This window comes from Garra rufa, chromosome 23 (genome assembly GCF_049309525.1).
Source record: "Garra rufa chromosome 23, GarRuf1.0, whole genome shotgun sequence".
In the NCBI taxonomy this organism is placed as follows: Eukaryota; Metazoa; Chordata; class Actinopteri; order Cypriniformes; family Cyprinidae; genus Garra; species Garra rufa.
In genome coordinates this window covers 10,202,261-10,221,795 of record NC_133383.1, presented here as the reverse complement: position 1 = coordinate 10,221,795, position 19,535 = coordinate 10,202,261, and the positions used below count along the sequence as shown (strand labels likewise).

The 19,535-nt window shown below is 33.9% G+C and overlaps 1 protein-coding gene across 1 annotated transcript in view; it reads left to right on the top strand.

The window, feature by feature from the left end:
• clmpa (CXADR like membrane protein a) overlaps positions 1 to 18,876 on the top strand; it is a 98,798-nt gene extending 79,922 nt beyond the window's left edge. Inside the window, exons 3-7 of the mRNA XM_073829697.1 lie at positions 1,269 to 1,467; positions 4,356 to 4,523; positions 7,167 to 7,289; positions 12,176 to 12,317; positions 14,579 to 18,876. Of these exons, the coding sequence (XP_073685798.1) occupies positions 1,269 to 1,467; positions 4,356 to 4,523; positions 7,167 to 7,289; positions 12,176 to 12,317; positions 14,579 to 14,927 (981 nt within the window). The 3' untranslated portion in view covers positions 14,928 to 18,876. The remainder of the gene's footprint in view (positions 1 to 1,268; positions 1,468 to 4,355; positions 4,524 to 7,166; positions 7,290 to 12,175; positions 12,318 to 14,578) is intronic.
• Positions 18,877 to 19,535: the final 659 nt, after the last annotated feature.

Here is a 19,535-nt window from a genome sequence, read left to right as displayed (position 1 = left end):
TTAAATGTCTATATTGGAATATAAAATTCAGAGGATTATCTAAAATATCTATTACCATGTGGACATTAAATATTTAAGACAATTCTTTGTTTAATGTCCAGCTAACATAGCTATATTATATTATAAAATTCACTGAATCATGTGGATTTTTAATATGTATGCCAAGCATTTTGTTGAATATCCAGCTAAAATGCCTATATTGTAATAAAAAATCACAGATTTATCTAAAAATTTGCATTACCATGTGATTATTTAATATAAAAGCCATTTTTTTTGTTGAATTTCCAGTGAAAATTCCTATATTGTAAAAAAAAATAACAGATTTACCTAAAAATATGCATTACCATGTGGTTATTTAACATAATAGCATTTTGTTGTTGAATTACCAGCTAAAATGCCTATATTGTGATACAAAATTCACTTAAATTATCCAAAAATATGCATTACCATGTGGTTATTTAAAATATAATCCAACTAAAGTTAAATATGCCTATATTGTGATATAAAATTCACAGGATATTATAAAAAATATTATTACAACTTTAAATAGCTTTAATTTCATTTAATTTCAAATGTCTTATTTTTCAAATGCATCTTATTATTGCAATGCAAAGCAAAATGTTTAGCATCAATAGTCCAGTCTTCAGTGTTACACGATCCTTCAGATCATCCTTTCTTCTTATTATCAGTGCTGAAAACAGTTGTGCTGCAATATTTTTGTAAAAATCAGACTGACCTGAAACTTTTGTTCAGTAGTGCAACTTTTAAATCAAATGATCTAGAAGTAATTTTTCCCCAATTTTATTCACTGAATTTTTTTTTTTTTTTTTTTTTTTTGCCAAATTTTTGTCACATGATTTTAGGAACATGGCAATCAAAAAGATTAAAAACATTTATACAGATGCATCAGTAGTAAAATTCTGGTTGATATTGGTAAGCAATTATTTTCATGTTATGGCAAATATTAAAAGTCTTTTGGATTTAAAAATGAAATTAATTAAGACTGATTTAGGATGAACATTGAATTACATTGAAAAAAAAAAAAGCTTTAGCGTGGCTTTACAGAATGAAGTTGAGTATCAGAGACACCGAAAGACAAATATAACCAAGCCAGGAAAGGCCTGATTCACAGTGACATCAGAGTTTAGCAGACTCCTCCTGGAGGCTGTGACTCAACCCTCACTGGATTGCGCCCTTAGCGCAAGAGTTCCAAAAGCCTAATCAAAGCAGTATTTATTTAACTCTCTGTATGTCTTCTCTTTCACCAGGTGATCACATACTTTGCTGGTCGAATCTACGACCCCAACGAGAGCGAAGCTGGGCGGCTGTCCCTGGCGGGAGACTATCTAAAAGGTGACGCTTCGCTCTTGATCAGCGACCTCTCGCTCACCGACTCTGGAGAATACATCTGCAAGGTCAAGAATGGCGGGAAGTACTACTGGAACACAGTCAAACTCATCGTGCTCCGTGAGTCTTTGGCCCCGCAGCTTGCCTTTAATTAACTCCTCTTGTAGGCCTGGGGAACGATAAAGACATGACAGATGCTTATGTCACAGAGTAAGGGGTCCAAAAATAGCACCAGGATGTTGTCCCTGGGCATAGTGTGCCAGTTGTGCCCTGATCTTGGCGTGAAATGACATTCAGCGACTGCGTGACAATAAGAATGACACATTACGCATGATAGCATGGGAAAAAGCAGTCATCCCATGTAGAAATTTAGAAGACACACTATAGTCGAGCTTCCAAAACACATAAATTAGTCTTAGATACTCAATCAACATGTATTATTGTGAGTACGTGTTGAATAAACACATTTTCCCGCATAGAAACATTATACGTCTGTTTTCACCCCATAGTTTTTTTTCTATATTCCCTCATTCCATCTTAACTGCTTCGCCAGCTGTATAAAGACATTTAAGAGCACCACAAATTTACGCATGCATTTGTACAAATGGTCCGTGGCTTTCCAACGACACGTTCGATTCCGAGGGGCAAACATTAGCATTTGTCTTGTTCAACACAAAGATAATGGCTTGGCAGAGGACGCAACTGCAGCTTCCTCTGTGCGCCGTAAGTGATCCTGACAGAGTCGGGAGATGGAGGGGACCTGCATCCCACTCAGCGGCTGTAATTGCATCCCCCCCTGCGAGTGCCGGGGCAGAATTGTCCTGGCTCAGCAGATAGAGGCGGCAGGAGCAGATGCTGATGGCCAGGGTGGTCGAGGACCGAATGGTGAACGGGTTGTTTTACAGGTTCATGTTATAGAGTTCGCTGGCATCACACTGGTTTTTAAAAGGTTCATGATGTGAGGAAAAATAGATCTAAATGGGGAATGATGCAAAGAGGGTAAAAGTGCATGTGTGAGTGTACAGATATGGTTTTACTTACTCTAAATACTTGTTGTATTATAATTTAAACTATACATTTTTTAATATTAGTCTCAGTGTTTATAGTCTTTTAACTCGTGTTTCATAATGTGATTTTTTTTCAAAGACATGCATGCAGTACTACCTGTTTATTTAATACGTAAACCAATTCAACTGAAATGCATATACTGTGATACAAACTTCACTGAATTATCCAAAAAATATGCATTACCATGTGGTAATTTAAAATAGAATCCAATTCTTTGTTGGATTTCCAGCTAAATGCCAATGTTGTGATACAAAATTCACAGGATTATTCGGGAATATACATTACCATGTGGTTATTTAATATAAAAGACGATTTTTGGTTAAATATCCAGCTAAAATGCCTATATTTTGTGATAAAAAAAAAAACAGTTCACAGGATTATCATGCATTAAATATGCATTATAATATGGTTATTTAATATAAAAGCCATTTTTGTTGGTTTTCCAGCTAAAATCCCTAAATTGAAAAAATAATTTACAGGGTTATCCAGACATATGCGTTATGTTGTTATTTTATAAAGGACAATTTTTTGTTAAATTTCTAGCTAAAATGCCTATATTGTGATAAAAAAAAACAGTTCACAGGATTATCATGCATTAAATATTCATTATAATATGGTTATTTAATGTAAAAGCCATTTTTGTTGGTTTTCCAGCTAAAATCCCTAAATTGTAAAAATAATTTACAGGGTTATCCAGACATATGCGTTATGTTGTTATTTAATATAAAGGACAATTTTTGGTTAAATATCCAGCTAAAATGCCTATATTTTGTGATTTAAAAAAAAAAAAAACAGTTCACAGGATTATCATGCATTAAATATGCATTATAATATGGTTATTTAATGTAAAAGCCATTTTTGTTGGTTTTCCAGCTAAAATCCCTAAATTGTAAAAATAATTTACAGGGTTATCCAGACATGCGTTATGTTGTTATTTAATATAAAGGACAATTTTTGGTTAAATATCCAGCTAAAATGCCTATATTTTGTGATTAAAAAAAAAACAGTTCACAGGATTATCATGCATTAAATATGCATTATAATATGGTTATTTAATATAAAAGCCATTTTTGTTGGTTTTCCAGCTAAAATCCCTAAATTGTAAAAATAATTTACAGGGTTATCCAGACATATGCGTTATGTTGTTATTTAATATAAAGGACAATTTTTGGTTAAATATCCAGCTAAAATGCCTATATTTTGTGATTAAAAAAAAAAGAATAATTACCAGGTTTATCCAAAAATGTGCGTATTTAATATTTAAGATTTTTTTTAGAATTTTCAGCTAAAATGCCTATATTATGATATAAGATTCACAGAATTATAGAGAAATATGCATTACCATGTGGTTATTTGATATAAAAGCCATTTTTGATCCCTATATTGTGAAAAAAATTCAGAGGGTTTTCCAGAAATATGCGTTATTATGTGGTCATTTAATTCAAGACAATTTTTGTTAAATTTATAGCTAAAATGAACATAAATTAACTATAGCGTCCTGCACCTAGTAGTAAAAAATATATCTGAATATAGGCTAAAATGCCTATATTGCGATAAAAAATGAACAGGTTTATCCAAAAATATGCACTACAATAAGCATATTTAATGGGTAAGAATTTTTTTTTTAATTTTCTGCTAAAATTCCTATATTATGATATAAAATTCACAGAATTATCTAGAAATATGCATTACCATGTGGTTATTTAATACGAAAGCCAATTTTTGGTTGAATTTCCAGCTAAATGAAGATAATTGAACATAGTGTCTTGCACCTACTCGTAAAAAAATATATCTGGTGTCTGAATAATTTTTATTTTGACCTTTAAACTGTTTAAACCTTTAAACAATTAAACTGTTGAATTTCCAGATAAATTACCAATTCACTAATACAACATAACTCATGCCATCATGTAGTATTTACCTTACTGTATGTTTTGTAGTAAAGCCATCCAAACCACGCTGCTGGATGGAGGGTCGTCTTCTGGAAGGAAGTGATGTCAGACTGAGCTGCAAGTCTGCAGATGGCTCTGACCCAATCAGCTACAAATGGGAAAGAGTCTTAGACAAAGGGAAATATGCTGGCAAGCTGCCACCTCTGGCCCTCATAGGTGAGCATTTTATCATTTACATCTGTAAGCATTAGGAAATTTTAATAATGATATTTATTACTAATAATTTTGGGAGAGCATGTTTGGCATAACTAGATAATGTGACTCAGGTAAAGATGATCTTTCAACTGTAACCTGTTGCCCATATTTTTAAACGCTAAACTGACTCGCTCTACTCCAATCACTGTAATACTGCTTTCCCGTGAAGAAAAAAAAATGCAGTGTTAAGTTTATCTTCCAAGCGTGGGGAGTAAATCATGTGGACATCTCCTCTCTGGAGGAGCAGAAAATAGATGAAGACACTACAGGGCCAATTTAACACCGCAAGCATTCTCAAATTAAATTTACATCAATTCCATCAGCACTTTTTACCCCACATGCTTCGCTACCTCCTCAATTAGCCCTTCTTATGAGATCAGCTTGGAGATGTGACGTATGTGTAATGTAATGTGCTCTCTACCCTTCATCAAGCTTTATGGAGAATTTTGCAGAACATGCTCTGTTCATTCAACTGCACACTTTCAGTAGATGTTTCATGTCAGAAATGAGGTTTCAATGAAATCAACACTAACCAAAAGGTTGTAGGTTCAATACTTGAAGCTTGAAGTGTGACAGCGTGTCTTAATCAGGCCCATGGTGATGAACTGACAAGCAATAAATCTTGTCCATGTCCTAACCAGCCATAAAAAGCAACATTTTGTTGAATGCTTGGCTTTTATTTATCATGTAGCTCACAGTTTGTAGCTTATTTGGTATTTATCCACTTCATCCCAAGTGAGACATAAGAAAAAGCAAAAATATATATTACCATGTGGATATTTTTTATTTTAGACAATTCTTCTTGAATTTCCAGCTAAAATGTCCATATTACGATATAACAATCACAGAATTATCCAAGAATATACATTACCATGTGGTTATTTAATATAAAAGCCATTTTTTGTTTGTTTTCCAGCTAAAATGCCTATATTGTGATATAAATTTCACAGGATTATCTAAAAATGTAAATTTTTTAATCCTCTTCGTCCTAAGTGAGACATGAGGCCGCAGAAATATGTATTACCATGTAGATATTTTATATTTTAGACAATTCTTTTTGTATTTTCAGCTATAATGTCTATATTATGATATAACATTCATAGGATTATCCAAAAATATGCATTACCACATAATTATTTAATATATAAGACAATTCTTTGTTGGATTTCCGTCTAAAATGCCTATATTGTTATATAAAATTCACAGGATTATCCAAAAATATGCATTAATGTGGTTATTTATTATAAAAGCCATTTTTGTTTGTTTTCCAGATAAAATGCATATACTGTGATGAAAAATTCACAGGATTATCCAGAAATATGCCTTACTATGTGGTTATTTAATATAAAAGCCATTTTTTGTTTGTTTTCCAGCTAAAATGCCTAGATTGTCAGACGATTCACAGGATTATCCAGAAATATGCATTAGTATGTGGTTATTTAAAATAAAAACCATTTTTGTTTGTTTTCCAGCTAAAATGCCTATATTGTGATATAAAATTCTCAGGATTATCCAGAAATATGCATTACCATGAGGATATTCAATATTTAGGAAAATGATTTGTTGTATTTCCAGTTAAAATGCCTATATTGTGATATAAAATTCACAAGATTATCCAAAAATATGCGTTACAATGCTGATATTTAAAGTTTTAGACCATCCTTTTTGAATTTCCAGCTAAAATGCCTATATTGTGATATAAAATTTACAAGATTATCCAAAAATATGCATCACAATGCTGATATTTAACATTTTAGACAGTGATTTGTTGAATTTCCAGCTAAAATGCCTATATTGTGATATAAAATTTACAAGATTATCCAAAAATATGCATCACAATGCTGATATTTAACATTTTAGACAATGATTTGTTGAATTTCCAGCTAAAATGCCTATATTGTGATATAAAATTCACAAGATTATCCAAAAATATGCATTACAATGCTCATATTTAACATTTTAGACAATCCTTTGTTGAATTTCTGGCTACAATGCCTATATTATCATATAACATTCACAGGATTATCCAAAAATTATGCATCAAGCCCGTTGTGATGAACTGAAAATCAATAAATCAAGCAATAAATCTTGTCCATGTCCTAACCAGCCATAAAAAGCAACATTTTGTTGAATGCTTGGTTTTTATTTATCATGGAGCTCACAGTTTGCAGCTCATTTTGTTATTTAATATACAGCTACATTGCTGTTCAAGAGTTTGGGGTTAGTACGATTTAAGTACCACAGTAGAGTTTATTAAATAAAAGCAATGACTGCTGAAAATTCAGCTTTGCAATTATAGAAATAAATAACATTTTAAAAAATATAATTTAAAATATAATTTTATTGTTTTTTTTTTAACAATATTACTTATTTTACTGTATCAAATAAATGTAGCTTTGGTGAGAAAAGCCAAATTTTGCACAGTTTTTATGTGGACGGGGCTACCCAGCAAACAACAAAATGTTGGTTAATTTTTTTAAATTATTAATATTGAAGAAGCATACATTGCTTGTCATTTTGTGTCTGTTTGAATGCAGTGCAAGACGGCAAACTATTTACATATCAAATGACAAGTAACTTTGTTTTGTTTTTATATATTTAAAGATCTGAAGAACCCTGAGATTGTGACACTGAAAAATCTGACAAGGGAAAGCGCAGGTGTTTATAAATGCACCGCCAGCAATGATGTCGGAGAAGAAAACTGCACTTTAGAGGTCAAAGTTCACTGTAAGTACCTGTGTGTATATGGCTGCGTTCAGAATGGCATACTAGCGTAGCATACTGTGAAGACTACTTGCTGCTTTCTAAAAATAGTGCACAGTATGAAGTGATAAATGCTTCAAACCGTAGTATGCTACATTGTTGACACATTACCTCAGTGCGCTGTATTTAATTTAGCGTGTGCCATCCAGTTTTCTATTACCTTAGAGATAAATATGCAAATGGAATTGTTTTTTAGCTAATTTGTCAAAAAATGTTACATTTTTGCAGTTTGATCAAAAACATAGCCTAGGCGAAGATGCTGCACATTTTCTGCTGCTTTATTCGTCAAGCTGTAAATGATAGGTCAAATAGAGTGCATTGCTTTGCATTGTGGGAAACATTAGGTTATCTAAGTTGCATAACACAATATAATATGAGTAGTACTTTGTGCTTTTTCTGAACACAGCCAGTTTGTTTTTTTGTTTGTCTGGGCACAAGACACAATTGAAAAGCTTTATGCAAATCATAAATCATACCGATAGTTTTTTTTTTTTTTTTCTTCCTGCTTCCAACACTTAATTTCATTACCGTCAACACAAGCACAATGCCAACCCACAGTATATTTCATGAAGGTGGCACAGAGATTCTGACCCGTTCTGCTATGCAGTGCGATCTTTCAGCACTGTTTAACATCCAAATAAAGAATTCATCCTTTTCTTTAGCACAGTGTTCATTGATTTAATTCCTTCCTCCAAACCTTTCTCAAACAGCTCTACTGCATAATTAAATATCAGATGATGGAATTAGAAGAAATAATTAATTATGTGGCGGAAAGAGAAATTTATTCATGCAAAAAATGGAATATTATTAAAGGAAGGAACGTAGTGAGTGCGGTAGGTTGATTAATGCTGCTCTGTTTGCTGGAGTATTCTCATGATGAGATACACTCCTTCAGGTATCTGCAATGCAGAGGGGGCTGCTTGCTTGTTACAGGCTGTTTGTTGGGCTATTCTGAGCATGGAAACTTTGTTTTATGTGTCTTTTCAAAGAATGGGTAGTGTTTTTCATCAATACAGTAGTGAGTGAGTGTGTGACTTTTTAAACACGTCTGGGCTCTCTCTCTTTGTGAGTGTATAATAGAATAGAATAGAATAGAATATGTACATTCAAGATGTACATTTCCTGGGTTCTAGTTCTGGTAAGTCAAAAGATGGGGAATCTTTTGACTTTCCAGAACTAGAACCCAGGAAATGTTAGGTTTTTATAGAATTTTGGTTCCTACAAATTGTGTGAGTCATTTATAAACACAATTAATTCCAGACAAATTATAATTAAAAACACCAATGTTTAATCCTTCATTTTTGTTAACCCTTAAGGCCTTTCCACACTGAGCGCGTAAAAAAAGGAAACGAATATCGCACATGATGACGCGCTGGAATAAAACAACAGATTCCTATGAGTGCTTCCACATAGGCCGCGAACATTCACGCACCAAAAAAAGCGAATGTTTTATTTAACAACCAGTCCGACAAATCTTTTCAGTTTCTTAGCAATTCATACCACACTTTTAAGCTTTTATTTTGACGGAAACAGCAGTAGAGCTTTTGTTTTAACAAAAAACTCCAGCTTCAGTGAAAACAGGCTTCGAAAAACGCATGCCACTACAAATCTAGTGAGATGCTGTAATCATCTGCAACGAAAAATAATAAATAGCATTACTGGTGGCCATTGTGTTCCCAAACGCGCGCTAAACTCATTGCGCATGCAATAAATGAGTTCACTGCATTTAGTGTGAACTGAGCTGTTCTAAGGCACAGAAAACACCAGATCATGAGCTGATCACCTGAACGAAGTTGAACAAACTTGTTGAAGGGATTAAGCCATATTATGCTTTTGGTTCTAGTTAATTTGACAGATACTGGAATGAAAGAACAGATTCCTATGAGTGCTTCCACACAGACCACGAACATTTGCGCACCGAAAAAGTGAATGTTTTTTTTTTTTTTTAACAACCAGTCTGACGAATCTTTTTAGTTTAGCAAAGCGAAAACACGGCCGTCCAATAAGATTTGAACATCATGTGCCTGGAGCAGCTGCTGTTGCACAAAAGGACGAGAGTGGTGGCGCTGTTTCGAAAACCAGTGTAAACAAACACAAAAGAAAAGTATCCCGCGGGAGATGAGGATGCGCTCTTGTTATCCTCGCATCTGAGAACAGATGGTTATTCTCACATTTTCTTAAAATAATTTCTATTAATTCTCCACTGAATTACGTGATCTCTGAAGGAGAACACTGTCCATTTCCTTCCACGTGCACGAGTGTTATACGAGCCAGAGCACGTTCACTCTCTAGATCTTCCTTATTCCAAAAAAAAATGATTGAAACATTTTTCTAATGTTCTACACATGAAATATGAAAGCAATCAGACATATGATTGTTATATTATATATTTTTATAATATATTTTCTGTATCTGTTTTGTATGGAGCTCATGGTATTTTTACAGCAATAACGGATGTTTATGATAATAAGCAGTGTGGTGTTAAACATACAAAGAGTGCATGTCTGCCTATTATAGAATCAAAATCAACTGAAGATCACAATCATTATTACAAGCACTCAATGGATGATGTTAAATCCATATACAAAATACATATCTGAGGAAAAATGCATTGTTGGTCGATGCCACCTAGCATGCAGGCATAAATATTCGGTTCGCACTCGGTGTGAAAGCACCATTTGTTAGCGATTCGCCTAGCGTTTTCGCATTGCGCTCAGTGTGGAAAAGCATTTAAAGGGATAGTCACCCAAAAATTTTAATTCTGTCATTAATTACTCACCCTTATGTCATTCAAAAGACCTCTGTTCAACTTCAGAACACAAAATAGGATATTTTTGATGAAATACAAGAACTTTCTGACCCTGCATAGACAGCAACGCAAATGACACATTCAAAGCCCAGAAACATAGCTTCATAAAATTACAGTTGAACCACTGATGTCACATGGACTATTTTAACAATGTCCTTACTACCTTTCTGGCCCTTGAATGTGGTAGTTTTGTTCCTGTCTATGCAGGGTCAGAAAGGTATCTTCGAGTTCCGAAGATGAACTAAGTTCTTATAGTTTTAGAACGACATGAGGGTAACAAATGACAGATTTTTTATTTTAGGGTGAACTAACCCTTTTAAGTCAAAGTATCTATTGTCTTCTGTAGAGCTGTTTAATAGATGAATCGATTTGTTAGACAGTATTGGATTAAACTGAATAAACACTGAACTGAGTTAAGGTGAATAATGACACTATTATGTTCTGTAGAGCTGCTTTATAGTTTAACTGAATTCATTTCAAAACTGCTGAACTTTGCAACATTCACACTGTTATTGAACTAAACTGAATCAACCTTGAACTCAATTAAGTTGAATAATGACACTATTATCTTCTGTACAGCTGCTGTACAGCTGAATTTGTATTTGTTTCATAACTGAAGAATTTCGCAGTGTTAATACTGTTTTCTTGTTTATTACTGTGAAACAGTCTTTGTTGTATAAAGTGCTATATATGACATTTATCTTAGCAATAGGGATGTAACAATATCAAAATCTCACAATACGATAATATCACAATATGAAGTTTACAATACAATATTCTTGTGATATTTAAAAAAAAACACAAATGAAAATTTTGTACATTTTACAATTAAATTTTTCTATCTAATGTACTTTGAGAGTTCAAAATTAAGAGCTCCAACCCATTTCCTTAACTAAAAAAACTTACATCAGAAAAAAGTCTCAACCATTGACTCAACCATCTTTTTATTTGTGGTATACTGTCTCAGTCTAAATTACATTCACACTGGTGTTTTAGGAAGCCAAACAAATAAGAGTATAAAAAATATATACAGTCAAGCCCGAAATTAATCATACCCCTGGCAAATTCTGACTTAAAGTTAATAAGACGATGTACACGAGGCATAATTGTTGAAAAAATTTTTTACTCATCTTTTATTTACATTTGAACAAAAAGTGGCATGTCCACAATTATTCATACCCTTTGCAAACTGTCACAGTCTATAGGAAAATCCAAAGTTCTATACCATTCCAAATAGTCCAAGCTGTTCTAAAGCATCCTAATTACCCTGATTCATTGGGAACAGCTGTTTTAATCAACTCAACAGGTGAAAAACAGAAGCTCTCTGCTGTTGGTTTGTGGACAGTCATGGCTAAGACAAAGGAGCTCACTGAGGACCTGCGGCTGCACATTGTGGCTGCTCACAAGTCAGGAAAGATCTATAAGACCATATCTAAATGTCATTTCCAGTCAAAAAAAAAAAAATCTTTCTGGTTGAATAAAAGTAACTTTAAGTCAGAATTTGCTAGGGGTATGAATAATTTTGGGCTTGACTGTATATCTATATTTCTATGACAGTAATAGCCATATATTGTAAAACAATTGCATTGTAAAATAAACGAATGAAAATTTTCATAGGTATATTATTTTTGCTTTAGACTACAGTAGAGAAATTACAATACTTCTTTCCTAATTTCTACACTTGAAAGAGATATTTTGTATTTGGACTGCAGTAACATTACCCATTTAATCGCTAGTTGTCAGCAATTTATACCACACTTTTATTTACAGCTTTTATTTTGACAGAGCTTTTATTTTAACGAAAAACTCCAGCTTCAGTGAAAACAGGCTTAGAAAAGACCCTTTATGTTAGCATAAAAAGTTTAAATATATTATATTTTATTAAATATATCGTTTCATATTGTTATGTGACCAGGATAATAGCGAGACCGCTTTGCTATCGCAATACCATGATATTGAAAATACCATTACAGCCCTACTTAGCAAACACCATAACTTCTTTTAAAACAGGAACAGTTGTGATATTTTGGGTCTTTTGTAGATGTCCGGGGGATGGGTGTGGTCGCCGGAGCCGTGGTGGGCGTGTCCTTTGGTGTTCTCCTCATCATCCTCATCGTCTGGCTTGTTTTCCGCAAGAAAGAGAAGAAGAAATATGAGGAGGAGGAAGCACCCAATGAAATAAGGTAAAAAACTTTATAAAATAGCATATAGAATGAAAATGCAAATTACATGCCTGACACCATTTATAATGCTTGTTAAAGCAGCAGCTCCATTTCTCTTTGTTGACTTGCATTCATGTCTAGGCTAATTTGCGGGTGTCAGGATGAATTATGCAGGTTTGGAGGATGAGTGAGCATTAACAATGCAGACGACAGCGAGATATACACACATATACACTGCTATCGCTGAGGTTAAAAAGATACATAACAAGGCCTCAGTGTAGCAGAAGCCACTTTCCCTAAACTTGTTAGTCAGTAGCCTGGAGGGTTTCTGAGTGTTGTTTTAGTGAATTTATCAAGACATTTTATAAAACACAAAGCCCAAAACTAAAATTTGTGAATGTAAACACTTTTAGCTACGCAAACTCTACAGCCTTAGAGCCGTTTAGGATGGCACGTTAGTAGATTTAGATCAAACTTTTAGAAAAATTTACCTCAAATTTTTAGCTCAATCCATAAATCTTACAAAACATATAAAAATGTGGACCAAAAATATATAAATATATTTTTTTAATACATTTACAGAAATATACAGTACCAGTCAAAGGTTTTTGAACAGTAAGATTTTTTATGTTTTTTAAAGAAGTCTCCTACTCACCGAACCTGCATTTATTTAATCCAATATACAGCCAAAAATTTGTCAAATATTTTTACTATTTAAAATAACTGTTTTCTATATGAATGTTTTAAAATGTAATTTATTCCTGTGATCAAAGCTAAATTTTAAGCATCATTACTCCAGTCTTGTGTCACATGAAAAGTGATATATAGAAAGTAGTTGTTTTAAAAAGCAAAAATACTTCAAAATGTTACTATTTTGCTGTGCTCTGTATCAGATAAATGCAGGCTTAGTGAGCAAAAGAGACTTCTTTAAAAAAACATTAAAAATCTTACTGTTCAAACAATTTTGACTGGTAGCGTACTTAAGTCAAGACTACTTATGTTTCCTCATATATTTCTTTTCCATTTTTTATATAATTTATTATTATATTGATTATTATTGCTCAATATATTTTTTTATTTATTAGTTTATATTTACTGGAAGTTAATATAAACTATCAAATTTACTGGATGTTTATATTTGTACTTTACTGTATGTCTAAGTGAATAGTCCACCCTAAAATGAAAATTCTCATCATTCACTCACTCTCATGTTGTTTCATACCTGTGTGACTTATTTCTTGCTTCTATGTAACACAAAAATATATATACATGTATTTTGAAGATTTTTGGTAACCAACCAGTTTTAGTTCCCATTGACTTCCATTGTGTCAAAAAACCAATGCAATTCAATAGGAACCTAAAATTTCTTCAAAATACAAATGTATCTTCTTCTAAGACAAGAGGAGTAGGCTAAATGATGATAGAGTATTCTTTTTTGGGTGGACAATCCCAGCAAGCTGTAAATTTATTTAGCATACACCATATTTGAAATTTTGTGCATAAAAGAAAACGTAATATGTATTTTTTGCTTTATGCAGAAGCTTCACATTGAAGTGAGTCACATTGAAATTGAGCCAACACAAGTGGATTCCAATCACTGGGCGTTATAACAGGAAATATGTGACCCCTGGACCACAAAACCAGTCATAAGGTTAAATTTTACAAAACTGAGATATATACATCATATGAAAGCTCAATAAATAAGCTTTCTATTGATGTATGGTTTGTTAGGATAGGACAATATTTGGCCGAGATGCATCTATTTGAAAATCTGAAATCTAAGGGTGCAAAAAATCAAAATACTGAGAAAAATCACCTATAAAGTTGTCCAAATTAAGTTCTTAACAATGCATATTACTAATCAAAAAGTACATTTGGATAGGTTTACAGTAGGAATTTTACAAAAAAATCTTCATGGAACATGATCTTTACTTAATTTCCTAATGATTTTTGACATAAAAGAAAAATCAATAATTTTGACCCATACAATGTATTTTTGGCTATTGCTACAAATATACCCCAGCGACTTAAGACTGGTTTTGTGGTCCAGGGTCACATATGTTGTTTCAAGTCAACTACAGTCCTGGAGGATGAACATTTGAAAATAAAATGTTTTTTAAGGGAACTGACATGTTTATAGCTAGCTGTCTGAATAGTAACACTTTCAATTTGGCACAGACATTTGAAGGCCCCTTGATTATAGACGCTACACAGACTGCATGCTTGCAATGTACTGGCCAAGCCAGATAAAGAATCTCACAGTCTTTGTCTGTATGTTTTAGGGAAGACGCAGAGGCTCCCAAAGCCAAACTGGTGAAGCCAAACTCTCTCTCCTCCTCCCGATCTGGTAGCTCTCGCTCCGGGGCCTCCTCCACTCAGTCCATGGTACACAACAGTGCCCCCCGTGGGCCCAGGCCTCGACTGCCTGTCGTGGCCGCCCTTAAAGAAAGTGGGCAGCCCGAAAACTTCCCTCCGGTCCCACCGCCGTACAACCACGTGGTCCCTAAACCTCCGGAGCCCAGCAGTAGCCCTAAAGCCAGCCCAGCAAAGCTCAGCCCCGGGAACCTGGCGAGGATGGGCGCCACACCGGTGATGATCCCCGCCCAAACCAAGGCATTCCAGACTGTGTAGGAATAATAAACACCCTAAACATACACACAAACAGATAAATACACACACTGCAGCAAGCATCAAACCCCACATCTGGTATCAGGAACATTCCCAAAGGATTTCCCACTCCCTGCGGAAAACCCAGGTGGGCAGGCCTTTTTGACTGTGTTGGAAAATAAATGCTTTTGTTGTTTTTGTGTGCACACTGAAGTGGAAGAAGACCCCTTGTGGAGTGTAAAGACTAAAGACAGAGAAAAAAAAGGAGGGGAGGGTTGGATGTGGAGGGTTGTGCCTTGTGTTGTTATGATGGTTTGAGCAAACAAAAGAGGCAGATATGAACACGGATACAACTCTGCCTTTACCCAGACAGACAGCCTGTCTACCTGACCGCACACTTCCTGTCCTCGCTGCGTTTGAACTGACAGTTACAGAACTGGAGGAGAAACTCACAAAAGCGGACTCTTTCCGGCACCTGCTCGTCCGCCCCTATGAGGATTCACATCTGCCACTCATTTCCTCAGCCAATCGGCATTTGCCAGGCGGCCCAGTGGGCATCACACCTCAACAGCCAATGGCAGTTCACCTGCTGGGCACAGACGCGGCGATTGGCTCAGAATGAGGGGAAATCGACACACTATGACATAAACACTGACAGTAAATTTCTTTGTTCTTCATTAGAGCTATAAATATTCCATACGAATAGACGTATTATATATTTAAGAAGTATTTATAGGAATTCCATATATTTCAGTTCAAGTATCTAACGGCATTCGTAACGTGTGCACATTCCCTTTAAATCACTCATTCACATTCTTCAGGATAATGCAAACAGTATCTTCAGTAATGAGGTTGATCGTCTCAGTGGGGAAATGGTTTGGCTCCATTTTTTCAATATTTAAATTCCAGATTTTAAATAGTTGCATCTCAACCAAATATTGTCCTTTCCTAACAAACCATACATCAATGGAAAGCTTATTTATTCAGCTTTTCAGATTTCATTAAACCTTATGACTGGTTTGTGTGGTCCAGTCCACATAATCAAATGCCCCCCTATATTAAGAGATTTCATTTGGTATTCCCAGCTAACAAGAAATGTTTCAGAATGTTCTAGTAAGGCTCTCTTAAAGATAAGGTTCTCTTCCAGTAATGTTAATCGAACAGTCATTTACAGTCATCATTTTTTAATAATGTTTTCAAAACACTAACATAAAAAGGTTATTATTTCTGAAACATTTTAGTTACGTTCATGTAACGTTTAAATAAATATTACTACTTGTTTTAGAATGTTCAAAAAACATTCAAAAGTAACCTTGCCATAATGCAAAATAAAATGGAATGTTAACAAAAAAAAAAAAACTCAGATGTTCTGAGTGTTCGGTTAACATAACGTTTTTAAATAGGAACGTTAGCAAAAACCTTTTTGTTTGCTGGGTTTTTGCTGAAATTACGACAACGCTGCTTGTTTTGAAACTTTTTATTAGCATACATTTGCTATATTAGATTTAGTGCTGTCAAACGATTAATCGCGATTAATCGCATACAAAATAAGCGTTTTTGTTTACATAATATATGTATATATACAGTATATAAATACACACACATACAGTATATATTTAGAAAATATTCGTTTTTGTGTACATAATATATTTGTGTGCACTGTGTGTATGTATTATGTATATATAAATACACACACGCATGTATATATTTAAGAAAAATGTGTTATGCTTATATATTTTTTATATACAAATAATATGAAAATAGATATATACGTAAATATTTTCAAAATATATACTGTATGTGCATGTCTTTATATATACATAATAAATATACACAGTACACACACATATATTAACAAAAACTTTTATTTTAAATGCGATTAATCGTGATTAATCATTGCCCAGCACTACATAACTGATATTATATATATATATATATATATATATATATTTTTTTTTTAATATATAAACAATATATTTTTCTTAAATATATACATGCATATGTGTGTGTATTTATATATATATACATAATATATATATATACATAAACAACAGTACACGCATATATAAACAAAAACTTCTGTTGAATGTGATTAATTGCAAATAATCGTTGCACATATTTTTAATATATAAACATCATTTTCTTAAATACATATGTACATGCATATGTGTGTATTTATATACACATAATAATTATACACAGTACACAAGCATACAGTATATTATGTTAACAAAAACGTTTATTTTGGATGCGATTAATTGCGATTAATCGTTCGACAGCACTAATTAAATTGAATTATTTAACCACAATTCATTATTGTGATTCCAGAAGATCCAAGATTCTAATATGTCCTTTAATAGTTATTTAGAGATTAAAGTTTACAGTAATGAGTTTTAATGAGTTTTTAAGTCATCCTTTGGGCACTTCACAAGTTTGCTAAGGCCATTGCTCTACATAACCTTTTTTTTTTTTTTTGTTTATTAAATATTATGGTTAATTTGCTTATGTTTTCAGCTACCAATAAGAATGTAGTACTTTTTGCTCAGTTTAAGACATTATATATCATTTCATTCAAAAAATCAAATAGGAAAATGTGAAAAAAAGGTGCAAATTTTGTCTGGGCCTGTGAGTGAGCTTTGAATGTGTTTGATATTGTATAGCTGACTATTTTTCTTCATTTCAACAATTAAGTTTTAAGATTAATTTTGTTTGTAGCTGTTTTAGCAAAAACATTATTGTAACTGCAGTAGGTTAGAAGCTTTAAATTCTTGAGTGCAGATTTTTATATACATGAATCTTTTTTGTATCCTAGACATATTCGGGCTACTCTAATGCCATTGCAAATATATTTTCTGTTTCGCAATTGTTTTCCCTTCTTAGATTTCAATGTTTGATGACTTCTAATGCTCAGAGAGGCGTTCATACCCAGACCCAGCTGGAAAAATGTGCTTTCTGAGTCCACATTAGTAAACAGCAGGGGACCATAACATGGATTCCTCCCCTCAAAGAGACAGTCTTGTTCTTTGCATCTTTAGAAATGAATTAGATGGACGAACAAGATGTCAGGAAATATTCAAAGTGACAGATCACCCTTAAGGACAGAACAATGTCTTCTTGCCGGATCACCAGGGATATAAGCGTCTCTGCGTGGAACAAGACTTAGATGTCAATGCTGGAAGAGGTAAAGGAACCAAAGGCTGACCTTATTTATCTAAATCCAATCCTTCACAACTTCAGTGCAGAAGAACACAGAATGTGCACCCAGTTCCATTGATTTAGTTTCAACCCGCAGCCGGTCGATTCCCTGGCTTTGAAGTCTCTTTCCACACACATAGAAAGTGAGGAAATGAAGTAATATTAGTCAAAGCACTTCCTCGCAACCCGCTGCTCCTGTACGGCCGAGTCTGCTGTTGATATGTGCTGAGACGCATGGTTCAGTTGAGTTAGTGTTCGGTCAGTCACAGCTGAACAATTTGAATGCTGAGCTCTAATGTTAAACACCCTGCATACAATTGCTTGAGAGAATGTGCATCTAAACACTATTGGCAATGGACCTGCATGACACCGATAGCTAGAGAAAGACGAATATTTTGGCTCAGTGCTAATATCAATACATTATATACTAAGAATCGCATTATTAAAGGGTTTTGGTTAAAATGTTACTAATGTAAATACTTTTTGTATTAATATGTCGCCTTTCATTATACCGAGTAAACATTGAATGAACTCATTCTTGTCCAGGTTTTGCACTTCTACAGCTGTGCTCTCTCTACAGTAGTTCTGTTTGGTCAGTCCAGTGTTTTGACTGCATGAGTAACCCATTTCCCTCTGTCGCTCAGATTTGATTATTTTTTAAAACTGGCTTTTGTTCGATGACAAAAGACATTGTACATATTTCCTTTCTTCATTATTACAAATGTATATTTGTACAGTATCTTAATGATTTTCTTTTGGTTTGTAATAAAGCATTCAGTGGCAAGCCAATGAAAATAGTCTCATTTTCTGTTCGTTGCACGGACGTTTCAGGTGTTTCCATTCTTAAAAATAGTAAAAGGAGAAGTTCGCTTCCAGAACAAAAATGTACAGATAATTTACTCAACCCTTTGTCATCCAAGATCTTCGTGTCTTTCTTCCTTCAGTCCATAAGAAATTGTTTCTTGACAAAAAAAAAAAAAAAAGGAATTATCTCCATATAGTGGGCTTCAATGGTGCCCCCAAGTTGAACTTCCAAAATGGAGTGTAAATGCAGTTTCAAATGGCTCTAACAATCCCAGCCGAAGAAGAAGGGCCTTATCTAGCAAAATGAGCGGTCACTTTTTAACCTCAATGTCTGCGTGAATTAAAAAAAAGGTATACCAGCGATGTAGGAAGATTTTGACGTTGAAGAAGAAAACGAGACTACGCATGCGCATCGCAGAGACGAGACAAGACTAGCATTCGAGGTTAAAAAGTATATAAATTGTCAATTTGTTTCGAAAATGACCGATCGTTTCGCTAGATAAGACCCTTCTTCCTTGGCTGGAATCGTTTAGAGCCATTTGAAGCTGCATTTAAACTGCATTTTGATCGTTCAAACTTGAGGGCACCATTGAAGTCCACTATATGGAGATAATTCCTGAAATGTTTTCCTCA